Source organism: Drosophila melanogaster, chromosome 3R (assembly GCF_000001215.4).
Source record: "Drosophila melanogaster chromosome 3R".
Taxonomy (NCBI): domain Eukaryota; kingdom Metazoa; phylum Arthropoda; class Insecta; order Diptera; family Drosophilidae; genus Drosophila; species Drosophila melanogaster.
This window is the reverse complement of record NT_033777.3, coordinates 26,412,781-26,428,569: the sequence shown is the minus strand read 5'-3', so window position 1 is coordinate 26,428,569 and position 15,789 is coordinate 26,412,781. Positions and strand designations below refer to the sequence as shown.

The 15,789-nt window shown below is 42.2% G+C and overlaps 3 protein-coding genes and 1 non-coding gene across 7 annotated transcripts; 2 read left to right on the top strand and 2 right to left on the bottom strand.

Moving 5' to 3' along the window:
• Positions 1-161: 161 nt before the first annotated feature.
• Positions 162-3,216, bottom strand: asRNA:CR31084 (antisense RNA:CR31084). Its single transcript, NR_167780.1, has 3 exons — positions 3,082-3,216; positions 411-608; positions 162-318 (listed from the first exon to the last, which is right to left on the bottom strand).
• CG34291 (uncharacterized protein) lies at positions 2,789-3,280 on the top strand. The gene is made up of 2 exons (NM_001104468.3): positions 2,789-2,824; positions 3,050-3,280. Exon 2 carries the CDS (start codon positions 3,062-3,064, stop codon positions 3,245-3,247), a length of 186 nt encoding a protein of 61 aa, NP_001097938.1. The 5' UTR covers positions 2,789-2,824; positions 3,050-3,061; the 3' UTR covers positions 3,248-3,280.
• A 184-nt stretch (positions 3,281-3,464) lies between these two features.
• CG6503 (uncharacterized protein) lies at positions 3,465-3,872 on the top strand. 3 transcript variants are annotated; one of them, NM_001202368.3, is made up of 2 exons: positions 3,468-3,493; positions 3,551-3,872. In NM_001202368.3, the coding sequence occupies exon 2, from the start codon at positions 3,574-3,576 to the stop codon at positions 3,760-3,762; it is 189 nt and encodes a 62-aa protein (NP_001189297.1). In that variant the 5' UTR covers positions 3,468-3,493; positions 3,551-3,573; the 3' UTR covers positions 3,763-3,872. The 3 variants fall into 3 exon arrangements, with proteins under 3 accessions (NP_652258.2, NP_001189297.1, NP_001247315.1); NM_001260386.2 differs by having other exon boundaries at positions 3,546-3,872; NM_144001.3 differs by having other exon boundaries at positions 3,465-3,872.
• Positions 3,873-12,377: 8,505 nt separating this feature from the next.
• On the bottom strand, positions 12,378-14,482 carry Ald2 (Aldolase 2). 2 transcript variants are annotated; one of them, NM_001260385.1, is made up of 4 exons: positions 13,640-14,482; positions 13,381-13,580; positions 12,618-13,317; positions 12,378-12,556 (listed from the first exon to the last, which is right to left on the bottom strand). In NM_001260385.1, exons 1-3 carry the CDS (start codon positions 14,436-14,438, stop codon positions 13,222-13,224), a joined length of 1,095 nt encoding a protein of 364 aa, NP_001247314.1. In that variant the 5' UTR covers positions 14,439-14,482; the 3' UTR covers positions 12,378-12,556; positions 12,618-13,221. The 2 variants fall into 2 exon arrangements, with proteins under 2 accessions (NP_001247314.1, NP_651476.1); NM_143219.2 differs by having other exon boundaries at positions 12,378-13,317.
• Between the last annotated feature and the right edge of the window lie 1,307 nt (positions 14,483-15,789).

Genomic DNA, 15,789 nt, shown 5'->3' with positions numbered 1-15,789 from the left:
GTGCGGAGCTGTGCTGCAGTAATAGCAGCAACATGCAACGCGACAGTTGCCTACACCCAGGGGAACTGCTCGAAACACAGGGAAAAACACAAAGGAAAGGTAGGGATAGTATTCTGTGAGGATTTCCAAAGAGAACCCCACTTCCGAGGCAACTGAACAAGTTCAATTTCTTTGGAAATCATTTTACTGATTTGAAAGTCTAACATTTATTTAAGCGCTTATTAACTATTAAAATCTATGAGTTTTTATTAAATTGTTTCACCATTATTTCTCATCGTGTAATAACGGCAGCAGAGTGCGGCGGTGGTGGCGGTGCTCCTGCAAAAGTTAAAAACATTGCGGCAAGCAATAAAATCAACATTGGTTTCGGTTTTGGCTTTGACTCTGCCCCAGCGGAGTCCTTCACTTACCGCCTCGCCCCCTCATCGCCTCAACGCCCGGAGGAGGCCCGCTGTGTAACTGTATTACTGATGAGCTTCAAAATGTGCTTGGCGTGCCACAATTTTACCAAAGTCAATGCCTGAGGTTGCCACCGCATCAACTGGGAGGAAAAAGCCGCCCGGCATAAGCAGCGGGTTAAGGGCTAAAAACCAAACAGCTGTTCGTGGCTGCAATAATGAGAAATGCAGCTCAGTTAAGCACGGCCATTAAAAGCGGTCTGCAAATATGATTGCCAAGATTTAAGACAGTTTCATATTCAGGGTGAATTACAAAACTGAACTAAACATAGTGCGTTAGTTTTTTAACAAATAGTGCATGCCTAAGCACTTTTATAAAACCCATTTTTAGTTTTAAGGTTTCAATGCGTGTAATGCAACATTTTAGTACATATTGTGTATATCTAAATTGGGAAAATCTTGACACCCTTATATAGTGTCCTTTATACCTTTAGCGCTCAAACGAATCTGAGGTTTGGTCAACTACATATTTGCAATCTTTACGTCGGCAACATGGCTATAAAAATAAATTACACACAGCTTAAAACTTATGTGAGGTAGGAAGAAAAATGGCTTATAGACGCGCAGTGCAACCAAAAAAGCAGCTCACCGAATTGAGAGGTATAACAAAATGACCAATCGACCTCGGTGCCTCGAAGAAGGAAATATCCCGGGGAAGTTGGAGTGATGAACGTTATTGCTCTTTTTCTGGCTGCTCAATCGAAGTGATTCGCCCACACACACATTCACACACACACAGCACACACATCAATTCACAATCATGGGGGTGGGAATACGGTGGGTGGGTAACGGCAAAGGTAAAGCTTCAAGCCGACAATGAAGACATTAACATGACCAACGACAACAGCCAACGACAAAACTCTCCGTGCCCCATAGCTCATCACATTAATCTTCTTAATACGCCCATCAATAATTCAAAGCCAAAGGCATGACCAACTGGACAAAATCGACCAGCTAAAAGTCCGAAACCCCAAAAACCCGAAACCCCAACAACTTGGCCAAGTGAAGAAGTCGCCTTCGACACGCAACCATATATATCGAACATATCCGAGTGTTGAGTGAATTATGAGCCACTACACACGCTTCAACTTCTTCGATTCTTTTCGCCTGAAGTGCCTCCTTCGGAAACAGTTTGTCGTCCATCACATGCAAACTATAGAGTAAAATATTTAGCTCTTGCCTCGTCTCACACTGAAACTTTATGGCTCGTTGGCATTTGATTTACGTCACAAAACTGTTTGGAATCGGGGAAAACCCAGTTTCTGTACATAATTGTTTCAAGTGCTCATAAAGTGCTGATAAAGGTTGGAAGAAACAGATGCCAAAATACTAATTAATTATTCAGGTATCAGCTAGTATAGGCTCGACTTAAACTTTTTACGCACCGAAAAAGTGTTTGGAAAACCCCATGTTCTATATAAAAACAGAGGACAATTAATTTTGGCAGCTGATAAGAATTTAATTTTACTCGCATCTGCCATATATTAAATTATAATTGTTTATTTATATTCTATGCTGGCGCTTTCATTCACTAGCCGTCTTTTAAATCAATAACCTTTTGTTTATGAAACATGAAAAAATTATATAAAATGATTAGTATCTAATCTAGAACACAATATAAATTTAAAAACTGTATATTAAAAGGGGTTCTGCATATGGTTGTGGTCTTTAAAAATATTCAATGTCGTCAATTCATAAATCGACTTTCTTTCACTGCACTTTTTGCACCCACATTTCGCATCTTGCAACCAACTATCGAAAATTGCGACCGTAATTGTATATGAATGACATATGCTGAACGCACAAAAGCGCTGGCGAGCTGCCGTGCTGCCCATTGTGCTCCTGCAACTGACAGGCAGGCGCCCCCAATCCCAATCCCAATCCCAATCCTGGGGTCCATTGTTGGGCCTGGACAATGCCGAAAGTGCCACTACCTTGGCTCCTCGCCTGGCTTCACCTTGCACCAACTGGCCCCACCTGTTCTCTCGACAATTTGACGTCAGCTGCCTCATGCGGATTTTTTCAGTTGCGATTCGACATGGTCATCTCTCCATCGCCGGTTTTTCACGCCTACTTCAGAGCCCAGTCGACTGCAGTCGACCCCACGCAAATGCCCTTTGTTCTTGCTCGACTCTCTCCTGAATTGTTGCCCGCTTCCTTTTACTGATGAAGATAGGCATCCAGCGGGCCACATGTGTCAAGCCTTCGCTGCTTCTTATCGGCGCCAGCTTAAATGTCACTAATTGGGTCAAAGGTTCGTTATGTATGCGATAGAGGCCCGAAATGTATGATTCCGTGGGTATAAAAGCAGCCGCCGCCTGCGAGGAATTTTAGTTTGCTCATTCACAAAGCGAAGACAGAAAGAAGTAAGTGATCGAAAGAGCTTCAACCTGAATAGGATTTCTAAAGCTTTTTGAACAGAAGGAATTGCTGATAATGTACTCCACTTCCTTTGATGTTTTGATGAATATAAAATGAGAAAGAAAACACAGAATTTTAAACAGTACACTTAACTCCTTGGTTGATTATCAAACAAATTGAATCACTTCTATTATCATATTTTTTTTATAAATATGTGAATTGCCTTGCAGCCTGCAACCAACATGAACTTCTCGTGGCTTACCATCTTCATCTTGGCCCTCATCGCCATGACTGTTTCGGCCAAGAGCTGCCCCGCCCCATTCAAGAAGGAGGGTAACAAGTGCACCGCAAAGCGCACCATCCGCGGAGAGTGCCCACAAAACTCCCAATACCAACCAAGCGTCAATCTGTGTGTGTACAAAAACTAAATAAATAAAAAACATTATCAGGAAAAGTGATCGAATACATTTAAAACAATTTGAAAACAAATCAGCTTTGTTTAGCTGCTTATCAGCTGCTAGTGTTATCGAAAAGCGGCTGCCTGTCATAAGCTTGAATCAGTAGAACTGGACCAAGGTCGAGTTGATGGAATCACTTGCTCGGCACATCTGTTGGTATATAAGACCCATCTCAGTTGCATCACTTAAAATAGTTGCATTTTCTAGTTGCCCAAGGTGAGTTGAGGCTGCCTAGTATTCCAATTCAAACTACGGATTTTCTTTCAAGTGCAGAACTCGATAAGGATTTTATAAACATGCTTTTGAAATGCACTTGGCTATTGGTTTTGCTGCTGTCCGTAATGGCAGGTGCCTTTGCCAGCAGCGGATGTCCTGCGGGATATAGTGCCGAGAACAATCGGTGCACCATTGAGCGTCCTGTTCACGGCTCCTGTCCACCCGGATCCTCCTACAGCCTGAACATCAACAAGTGCGTCCACTCCTAAGGATCTCGTCGAATAAACTACAAAATGAAAATATCTTAGATAAGTGAAAACAAAAGTGTAGAGTTGCAAAAAAGAGTAATGTGATGAATTAAAAAAAAAAATGATAGCGGATATACCTTTTGCCAGTTAACATCTCAGGTTTTCAACTTTCGCCTTTAAGCGAGTACCGTTTTCGAATCAAGCTCACTTTGGGCCAATTACAGTTGGCTTTTTGCGCCGGCCATGGGAAGTTCAACAAGTGTTGAAGCTAAACGGGCATGAGTGAGGTCCAAAACTGATGAGGCTGAATGGTGATGATGATGGCGAGTGACGCCGTCGCCAGGCGGGCACGTTGTCCATTAGTTTATTACCATGTAATTGACTCAACGCTTGTCAGCCGTCAGCGGCTATGGCTCCTGCGGCTTTAATGTGCTGCATTTAATGCCCAGGCCAAAACACCAGCGACAGCGCATCAAAGTCATAGCGGTCCGTCTGTTTGTCTGTCTGTACTATATATGTTGTATGCATGTGCATGTATATGCCTGTCTATCTCAGCCCGTTTGTGATTAGCTTGATTGGCCCGCTGCCTGTCCGCACCTTTGGCCTCCCGCTTATCGGGGGCCTCTGTGTTTCGTAAGATTCGCCTTCGGATTGAATCGTCTCACAATCGCCTAACACCGCCTGCTATAAAATTCATTAAAAACTTTGCCTCACCCCACAAACTCTGCCTTAAAACGCCCAAAAAACGTTGGCGAAGACATAAAAACGTAGAAAACATTTAACAGTGGCAAAAACTTTGGCAAGTCCAAGCTGTCGACAGGATGTGCAGCAAACCCAATTGCATATGCCAATGTAACAAAGTTTTCAACAGCAAAATGTCCCACGCCCCAACAGTGTTGGCACTTCTAAGGCCTCGGAGATCTTTGATTGTGCGAAAATGCGTCGGTAATTCTGACTAAAGTCAATAATCGTATTCAATTATTACGGAAAATCAAAAATTATTTTGGTTGCCATACTCATAAATATATTTGCATATTTATTTACACTTAGCTAGGTATGACATAAAAAAATTAAATCGAAAAGTCGCAAATTAACTTCAATACGGCAGAACCAATAAAAAAAATGTGTTAGGAAAGTTTTTAAGAGAAAAAAAAAATTGAAAAAATTTAAAATATATTAAAACCGGTATTGAGATTTAAACAGGCATGGCCAAGTTGTCAGCACTAAAGCCGCTGCGCGTCCATAAACTAAACGTCCTTGTCACTGGGGCTTGTAAATTTCTATGACTTGCATAAAAAAGGGCTCTCCCCAGAATGCCTTCCGCTGCTTTGGGTTTCCTTTTGGTCTAAAAGTTTCCTGTAGCAAAAGTCGTCCAGCCGGACAGCGGACAACGGCAGGAAATAAGGAAATGTCCTCAGTCGTATTTGCAGCCTTGGCAGCGACATTTATCAGTCAGTTGTTGCCATGTCCTTTGGGCCGATGGCCAGGAGTTTGAGGTGCAGTTGCAGGTTGGCTTGGGTTGGGCGGCATCGTTTTAAGGTTTTCTTGTTGGACAATTTTCAAAAGAAGTCTCAAGTGCCTGCCGCCCGGAGCACTTGCAGCTGACAGCAATCGCTGCAGTTTGTTGCAGTGGTCGTAAGCTCTTTCATTCGCTATATCTGCTATATGTATAGCATATCTGGTATCTGGTATCTCTGCTCTTCGGGGCTTGGCTGAAAAGTTGCGTCGGCAAACTCTCGCGCAAATATGATGAACGTAAGCAGTAAAGTTCTGGCCAACTGATAGCCGAACGCCGCTACTCGGCCATCTTATAAACACAAGCTGGCCCTAAAAAACTTTTGCAGCCCAGCAAGGGGGACTTTCCTCTGGTGACGGCTCAACTTTATGGGCGGCCACATAGTTGCGGCCTGGCTGCATTTCAAGAATGCTCCTGCCCGAGCACACGGTGGAAAATGGGGTGCACCTGTATCAAATTTTAAATTGAGCGTATACCAACACCTTATGTTAGCGATAAATGAGGGTAAGTGTATCTGGAATGAGCTTCCAACGAGTGATGTGAATGTGAAATGGACCCATATTTTTCTCTCTGTGAACTTCTTGCCGGTACTTTTCTTATCTCATTGGGGCATTGTCCACCCTCCTGTTACCGCCCATTGGTAAAAACGAAAGTGTGGCCATAATTTTTGGGCTGGTCCTTGCTCTCTGGTGTGTTGCTGTTGTGGTCGGCATTCCTTGGTTTCTGGCTAAAACTTTCCCGTTATTGATGCTGCTGCTGCTGTTGGCTGAAAAGTAGTGCTGACGAGGCACACCAAAGGCGCCTCAAGAACGGAGGCTTCTTTTCAGATAGTTTAAATGCACTTTTACAGGCTTTTTATGACGTCAACCCGTCGTAATTGTTCGGCGTATGAAGTGAAAATGAATGCTACGCAGACTTCCGTAATTACTGCAACACTATGCTAATGAGTTGCTAACATTGAAATACATCGTTTATAACTCGTTTCACTTTTCAAATTTAATTAGCCGCAAAAATACCTAAATCGCTACGAAAATTCCATTCAATTTGCCTGTTTACTATTACTCTTAATCAGTTATTAAAATCGTTTGCTTATCAACATATTTGCTAATTCTCTGTTTACACGGCTTAATTCGCGTGTAAAATAATCTGTGTGGTAAATGCCATATTTGTTGTAAATTAGAAAATTACTTTTAATACTTATTTAGCTTGAATTTTTTCTGACATAAGGGATTACATTGACTGAGTTGTCGAATCAGCAAGCAAATGGGTAATATCTGCCTAGTTTTGTCTATTAGGGGTAATTGGTTTTATATAGATAGAAAAAATGATAGATAGAAAAATGAAAAGTTGGAACATATGCTCCATGAATGCAAAAGCGATGTCAATGCATGTGGCTCAGTGTGTTTTTGTGGGCGTAATTTCGGGCATACGGTTGCGTTTGTGTGAGTGCATACGTACGAGTGTGCGGTTTTGTGGGCCAAAGTTTTGTTAGCCAACAAGAACAGCCAGACGAATAAGCGCAGCGGTAAAATTTGCCAACTACGCGACGCAAATATTCGCCAGATGAATATTGAAGCGCTGCACTTTCCAGCACCTGAACTTAGTTGGCGGAAAATATCGTAGTTGTCTGTGATCAACTTAGCCAATGGCAGGAACTTAATCGCCAGCGCAGAACGCCTCAACTTTAATTTAAAGATTCCCCAAAAAAAATCCTGAAGATTCGTCATTTTAGAAGTAAATCCATATTTAATAGAATAGAGTTTAATAGAATCCCAATAAGCAGACCATTTGTATTTGCGATTCAATTATATTATCCCTTCTCTCCCAGAGTTTCATTGTCAATCACCTGAGGTGGCTTAGTTACAAGTTATTATCGTACTTATCTTTGAGTCAATATTTTTATTACGTTTAAACCTCTAAAGCTGCAATCAGTCCCATACCATTTTCAGACATTGTCCGGGCACTTACATAATGCTGCAACGGTCCGACGTTGAGCTGCACTAGAATTGTGCATATCAAATCTGCCCTCCAACCCTTTTTCAAGGTTATCATGGTCTCCAGCGAGACAAAGTAGCCTTTTCCTTTGGTCAAGTTGGACCCTAATCCAGCAAATCACCAGCAGCTGGCTTTTAATTGCTTTTCTGTTATTTTATTATTGCTGCAGCTTGCTGCACTTCAAATTTCATCATCGCTGGCTTTTGGCTCTTATTTCGCTTCCCCCTTTTTTTTCGCACACTTTTATAGAAACTTATTTTAGCTTAAGTTTTTATCTTTATTTCTTGCTCGGCGGACTAAAAAACAAATAAGAAAATCGTATAACTAAAAAAACGAGTGGCAAGGCGAAAGGCAAAACTTTTTATTTGCTGTGACAAATTTTTAGCAGATAAAGCTCCGGGAAACTTCGGAGCACGGGCTTGTGGCCAAAATAAATTTTGGCATGCAGGTCCCAGCCAAGTCGTTTCACCCACCTTTCATTTCACCTTCCACGAAATGTTCGGAGCAGCGTTAACGCTAAATTAAGAAATTTTTGGCAGAACTAATGTCCCGCATTAGTCAAATGTCAAAATTGTTTGCCACGGACCAGAAGGTTCGGTTTTGGCCTGCTCTCGATAGGAGTCTGGAAAATAATTTGAGAAGTAGTCAGACCAAGAAAATATGAACACTGGTCCAAAGCAATTTAGCACAAATATTTTATTTTATAAATACATATTTTTTGTTTTGAAATAAATTAATATTAGTTTTTTCCTTAATTCTTAATATTAAGATTATTATACTTATATTTCCAAATTGGTTTATTTTTATTTTCCAACTTACTTTTCTAAGTGTTGTAAACAGGTGGAATAATTCTTTTTTATCATGGTCTTATGAGCTTTGATGGGCATTGCGCATACGCCCAGAGGTTCGCCTATAAAAGCAGCGTAGTACCGGAAGTTTGCAAGGAAGCGACTATATTGTTAGCATTAAAAGGAGTCAGGGATGGAGGATGAAGGGGAACAGGGTAATTGTAATTGTAGCCATCAACTGGCAATTGAAAAACCACACCGATGGGCAGCAACCGCAAAATGTCATGAGTTATGAGCCAGAGCAATCGTGTCGGCTTTGTCATTTGGCTAATTGTGGCTCTGGGCCACTTTTAATGCTATATTTTCTATTTCGGTTGTCTCCCCCCGGCCAACATGTCAGACATTAAATTTGTTGCAATTAATTAAGACCACAACTATCATATTACAGAAGATGGTAACATCACCGCAGCGCCCTCCAGCGGCCTTTTGTGTTTTGTGCTTTCCGTTTGTCACTTGATTTATATTACACTAATTGATTTATTGACAGATTCCTTTGGCCACGTCTGTAGTTTGTCGGCCATTTATGGCGCCACCTCTTGCACATGGCTCTCCGCTCCTTATTTGATTAACGTTCGATTTTCACAATTTATGAAACTTCATTAAAGAGCGCGAAATACGCGACGCGTCGCGACGTTCCTGCCACAAACGCTGCACGTGCAGCATGCGAAAAATGTTAATAAAGTTTGTTCCTTTCCCCGCCTCTTACTTTTTCCTCCACCATCTTTCCCTATCCATTTTCTTATTTTTCCACCCACTTTTCACGGAGGCACGCATTTTGCGATGCCTGCGACGTCGCCATCTTCATCACTGCCGCCATTTTTCATTCGAAATTGAATTCATTTGCTGTGCCCCCTATATATACACATACTAAAATATATATACATGCACAGGTATCTGCCAGCATTTGCATACGTGTTCTCTTGTATTTTATTTATGTTTTAATTTTGATAAATTTTATGAATTTGCCGGCGGCTATTTGTGTTTTATTGAGTAGTTCCTCGGGCAGGAAAAAATTTTTTATAAAAGATGTGAAATATCATTGAATAAAAAGAGAGAATATTCAGAATTAGGCCAAAAGCTTTTGAGTTTCTCCTAGCACTTTTCCTGTATACTATCATTAAAGCAAATAGCCATGCTTGGACACACCCACATATTTTGCGGTTATCTAGAGACCGAATGAATGATGCAACAACTGTCCAAGATGGTTTTCTGTATAGGCTTCATTTCAAAATGTCAGTAAACATTATTTAAATTGCAGATTTTTCTCATTGAATTTGTCGAAATAGCTTGGGTGTATAATTTATTTTTGTTTCTTTCGACTACCAGGCACATACAATACCTCTGAAAAATTGCATAAAATTTGCAACAAAAAGATTTACTTTTTTTTAAGTATTATTTTTAGTTTTGGCCTGTTGGCCTGTCAACATGCTTTGCCTATGCATGTCTGAGAGCCTGTCCGTCAGCCGAAATAAAAAGAGTTTTGTGTCGGCAGTATTTGTCAGAAATGTCGTACGATTGTCAAGCAGACGACACAAGTTGTGAGGCATCTTGTGGGGCCTTGACAGAACCCGCCAAGAAATGAGACTCCTGAAGTCAAAAAAAAAAAAAAAAGATACTCAGCTAAAAGTCTAGCTTCAACTTTATGCAATACGAAAAGTCACCTGCATTTGCATAAAGGAAAGGTAACCAAATGTAACGAGTGACAGACAAACGAGCCTACACCTGACCAGCTCTTGAGCCACTGCCAGCGACACGCCTTTGTATATGTCGTGTATGTCGTATATGCCGTATATATATATATACGTATATATATATTTATAAACGCTGGCGAACTGACTGTCCATTCAATGGCCAAAAAGTTTACTTAGCCAACATTTGGCAGCGCTGCTGCGTTTCCCTCTTTATTCACTTTTTTTCCTCAGCTAAACGTTTTCGAATTGACATTTTGACATTTTGGCATAGCAAATTTCGATTCAGTGCCCGGGGGCGGCGACGTCAGTAGCGTTTCGGCCTGTCCTGGCCAGGAAGCTGCATATGGTGACAGCTGAACAAGCGCGTTGATGGCCCACAGCCTCCAGCAGGAAGGGATGTGGAGGCCGAGAAGCAAGACGAATCATTTGCATACGACGGAGCCAGTGGGTCACTTTAATGTTGATCTCCTGCTTTATAATCATGATGACAGTGAAAGCGCTGGTCAGATAGTTAGATAAGCGAAAGGAACAGAAAACTTAATCCGTAATATGGGGGAGTTTCTTTAATGCTGATAATCATCAAGGTTTAAAAAAAAACTATATATTTTTAGCTCATATTTGTTAAATATCAATCAGTTATTGTATTTCCATAAGGACAACTAATTTCCAATCCGATGTAACGACCAGTGGGACTTTACCAATTTAACTAGCCACGTTGAACTTTGGCCAGACCAAAACGGGCGTCATTAAGTCATGTGAGAAATGGAGACAACTGTACGTGATTCTGTTGGTGGCATGGCCAAAATTAGCATTTTAAACACCTCTTACTTTTGGCCTGATGATGTGGCGCACATGGAAGGAAAGCGAAACCAAAAGCGAAACTGTCCCGCTTTTGTGGAAGCTTGGCTTTTTAGCTGGCCAACAGCACCACCTTCGCCAACAACAGCACAACCAGGTATTCTGGCCATTCGTCCTGCCATCTGCCAAGTCGACGCGTGTGCCTCCATTTATGGCCGGGTGAGTTGGCAACATTTTGGCTATCAGCAGACAACCAAATCGAAATCGAAGTCGGACGAGGGAGACTTTTGGCTTCCTCACTTTATATGGCCAGGTCGAAACTTTCAATTAACACAAGTCGCATCCTCAGTCAAAGCGTTCGTTTTTCACGCTCCATGACCAATTTTGGATTCGATTTCGGCCTGGCCAGCGAAGCGAAGAAAATACCCGGCCACATTAATTGCCAAACGGTACAGGATTTGTGCGGTCTGCGTTATTAACACCAAATTAATCAAAACAAGCGTTTGACAGCTGAGTGATTTGTGCCCGGTCCGTCCGGAGTTGTGAATTAAACTTTGGCGCCACAGCCCCGTCGACTTAGTATGGCCTGGCCTGGCTTGGTTTGGATTTTTCTAATTATGCCGCCGCCAGGCTGGCAAAGGCCCACTCCCACTTCACAGACCCGCACACTCGTTTATGGCCAACAGCAGTTGGCGGTTGGCAAGTGGAAATCTCGTTAAAGACCAACTCAAATCGGGTTCGATGCCGGTCGGCTATTTGCCTTTGATCTTTGGCGACTGTGGAAGTCTCTAACAAACGCGTGCCGCCGGCAATGAGCAACATTTTGTAGTTGCGATCATGGCTGTCGTGTATTAAAGTGTACAGTGGTAGCGAAAAAATATTCTACATTTGTATGCTAATGAGTACCTAACACTTTATATGCATGGAAAGAAAATGAAATATCCAAGTGGTTTCAAAACATCAAATCTTAAGACATAAATTAACAAGTAAATAACTTGACATTAAAATTAAAAACTCTGTTTATCATAGCTATTCCATTTCTTTTTAAAAATATTTACAAATACAGTGATATATTTACGAAGGTGAAGCCTATCCTTCGTAAAAAATAGTTCGCAATTTGCTAAGTGGCAGTATTTCCCATGCCACTTTAGCGCCTGGCACGCCCATAAATCTTCAGCGGCAAATTGAAACCGCTGATTGAGTAAGTGAATGAGAGAATGAATGAGTGATTGAATAGGCGGCCAAACCGAGTAACTGATTGTGAGCGACTGAGCGGCGAAGAGCGATGCATGTGATTAAAAAAGCGCTGCCATAATTTGGCTTTAATTGGCTTGACGCGTCGCGTGCTGCCGTTGCTATAGTCGAGTGGCTATGGCTATATAGCCGCCGCTTTATAGCCTGGAATCGAGCGGAACTCGGTGGGTGTTGTGTGCCACATATTAAGCAAACATGAGCATAATGGCAATTTACACACATGCACAACCGGCGAATACACTCGCAGCTGTATACGTATATGCGGGGCCCAATTAACATGACATGTCGTACGCGTTGGCCTGATTGGGACTCAGAATTAAATTCGAGTGCGGGCGAGGGGAGGTGTTGGATCACGGGGATTCAATCCCGCGGCTCTGTGATACACGACGATTGCATTAACGACAAACCTTCGCTACAATCTGCAGGTGAAGCGACACAAACTTAAAGAGGAACTGCGTATCCAGGATTATATCAGATCTTGATTTACTATGTGTTCAAAAATATTTAAATGTATAAACCAAATCAAAATATATTGTAAGTTAAGTTAAAATATTTTATTTAATTCTATTGAATTTCTATATTAACTATATTAACTCTTATTTTCCCCAAGTACATTTGAGTCCTTGCACTCGGAAGCAAATGTGGCTGGTTGCTTGTTTTAAAATACTGCGCGTGACAACTGGGAGGAGCTGACTTTGCAGCGAAAGGCGAGGCTATAAGTTAGTGGCTGCTTTAATTTTAATTATTGCTATTTGCGTGCAACCCTCTCCTCACCTTACCATGATTCCTGGTGGCAGTCTGACTAATTTGCCAACAACATGACACCGACTTGAGCGGCTCGGAACCGCCTGATTAAGTCGAAACACTCAACCCGGGCTTGCCTATGTTGTTGCTGCTGCTGTTGTTGTTGATGTTGCTGCTGTAGCTGTTGTTGCCCCTGATGCCGCTGCTGTTGTTGCTCTTGTTGCCGTTGCTGTTGCACATGGCCAACGGTTTGGTTTTTGGCATGCGCCTGCGTTAATTAAGCTGCTGCGTAGCTGGAACTCTGAACGCAGCTGCGTGTCGCGCGGTCGTCTGGTAATCTCCGCGGATTAAGCCGACACTTCGCTCCAAGAGTCATGTTGCTCTTTGCAGGCTTGTTAACCATATTTCGACTTGTTCGCCCCGACTGGCTGGCATCACATAAACGGCCTGCGGTCAAGTGGTGGCCAGAAGTCACCAAGGAGCACTTTACTCGCTAGGAATTCCAGAATACTAGTCCCACGTTGTGACGAACACAAAAATTAAAATTGTTCAGACCAATTAACTGTTACTCTACAAAGATCGAAGGTGGTTCCATTAAATTTAAGATTTTGATTATTTAACTGATTAGAATTCCTTAGAATTCGACGGCTTCTTGAATGAGTCTTTCAGTGGCCGCTGAACTTTCCACAGAGCCAATTACATATTTTCCAATGCTTGCAAGACCATTGGCCTAAAATATTTTTTAAAAGAATACTTGAGTTTTGAGGTTATATTCTTAGTTATTTATACTGACCCTGCACCGCTTGATAAGTTCATTTTGAGCATGGCTAATCTGCTCCTTCTTGCCACCCCAAGTTCGCAAAATCGATGTTTGAAGAGCCCGATCAAAGGCAAAGGTCATGGCCCAAGGCTTACAAAGCGGAACATTGTTAATTGCATTCAAATGGACCGTGGCCTCCTCTTCTGATTGAGCGCCACCACAAAAAAGTACTCCTGCAGAAAAGGATGCATAGATTAGAGAAGCCCCATATATTAGTTACAGACATCCATACCCATTACGGCCGGAGGAACACTTCGCCTAATGGCGAGAACTGTAGCCACTCCAATATCCGCTGGCGGATGATTTTTGTTGCTCTGCAATCCAGGCATCACCATGCTGGGTTGCAAAAGAGTTCCCTCGAGAAAAACGTGGTGATCACTAAGAGCCTTGTATACTCCAGCCAGGAGAATTTCGTTGACCTTCTGACACCGATCCAAGTCATGATCTCCGGTGGCCAGGACCTCGGGACTAATGATGGGTACTAGTCGCTGCGATTGACAGATGGCTGCATACCGGGCCATGACATTAGCGTTTTCCAAAATGGCCTGCGGCGAAGGAGTATTCTTAGTGATCTTCAGGATGCACCTCCACTTGGCAAAGCTGCAGCCCTCCTTCTTGTACTGTGCACATCGATTGGCTAGATCATCCAGACCCTGGGTGGTGAACTCATCCTCGGAGCCGAAGAGTGGTGAAAAGTGCTTGTCTACCTTTATTCCCGTCAGGATGCCCTTCTTTCTGAGGGCCTCTACGAATGGCAGTCCGTCATCCGTACGCTGATGCAGTGTTTCATGGTAGAATATCACGCCGGATATATTCTCCGCTATCTTCGGATCGGTCGTGAATAGCATTTGGCGGTATAGCCGGCGATTCTCCTCCGTGTTCTCCACACCGATCAACTGAAATCGCTTGCCCATCACTGCACTGGACTCGTCGGCCGCCAGGATTCCCTTACCAGGAGCCACCAACGCCTTCGATATGCAGATGAGTTCTTCCTGCAGCTCCTTGTTCGGGTAGTAGAAATGCGTAGTCATTGCGGTTTACTTTGAATTTTGACTTCACGAAAGTGAGAAACCAGAAAGAAATTTTGAATGATTAAAAAAATGAGAGAAAAATCATGGAAGCTAAATTTTAGATTGAAAATTTGTTATGAAACGAGATTTAGCCCAAAATCATTAGATATTACGCAAAGCATTTATAATTGACCACTTATTTTGATATTTTCTAATCAAGATGCTGAGTTTAGATTTATTGCGATACTTGCCTACTACCTGACCATTTAGCACTTGCCTCCGTCTAATGACATTCTAATTAGACTTTTAATTGCTTTGGCAAAGAGTGGGAGTCAAAAACTTCCAGAGGCAGAGATTTGGGGAAGATTAAGCGCCAGAAAAGAATAAACTTGCCTCACATTAATTATATCTGACCGCACCGACACATTTCGTTTTATGAGTTTCACTTCGGACGTTTTATGGCTAAAGTTTTGTTAACACAAATTATAAGCGGAAGCTCTGCTGTGTCATAAAAGAGGCAATACAAAGTGGAATAAAAGGTGATGTTTCATTTTGCGGCCCATTTGCGGAGCGTGAATTGAATTTTCCAATTTTCTCTTGCAATTATCTGACAGACTTCGAGGTCCATTCGAAATTCAATTGAGCTCGGCTCGATCCGACGACTAATTCTAATTGGCGTGGGAAACGCATCGGAGTGCTCCAATAGCTTTAAAAGGTTCGCTGGCTAGACAGTTGCCTAATTTTGTGTAAATTATCGCACGAATTATGAGTCTCGTACGTGAAATTCTCCAAAAATAGCCAAGACAGCAAACACATCGAAAAATTAAGTACGATAAATATCAAACAACACGGCCAGCACAGCCACAATTGCATCGCATTTTGGATTGTTGTGTTTTTTTCTCCTCCGAACCGATCCGATCCGATCCGATCCGACACCGTCATCAATATTCAAGTTTAGATCCCCCAATTAGGCCAGAGGCAAGACGCCGGATCGGCAAGTCCGACGAGCCTAATCGCAAAGCCAATAAATATGATCAACTGCGAAAATCCTCCACTGCGGTTCGGGCTCAGCCAGCCGAGATGTCTTTGCACCTAATTGAGCGTGGAGCGGCTGAGTCAGCCGGCCAGTAGCCACCAGTTACTTGAAAAGCGGCTTGAAAATTATTAATTGATTATCTATAAACGTTTTAATTGAAAATGGCGAGGAACTTAATTAATAAACCGAAGATTGGGTGCTCTTTGGTGGGCGAGCAATATAATATGAATACAATATTAATGTTGTAATGAAATTTAAATTGGTTTTTTAAGTATGCGTTTTTGACATTACGATCCAAAGGCTAGATAATGAGCATTTTTTATTGAAAGTGTATTT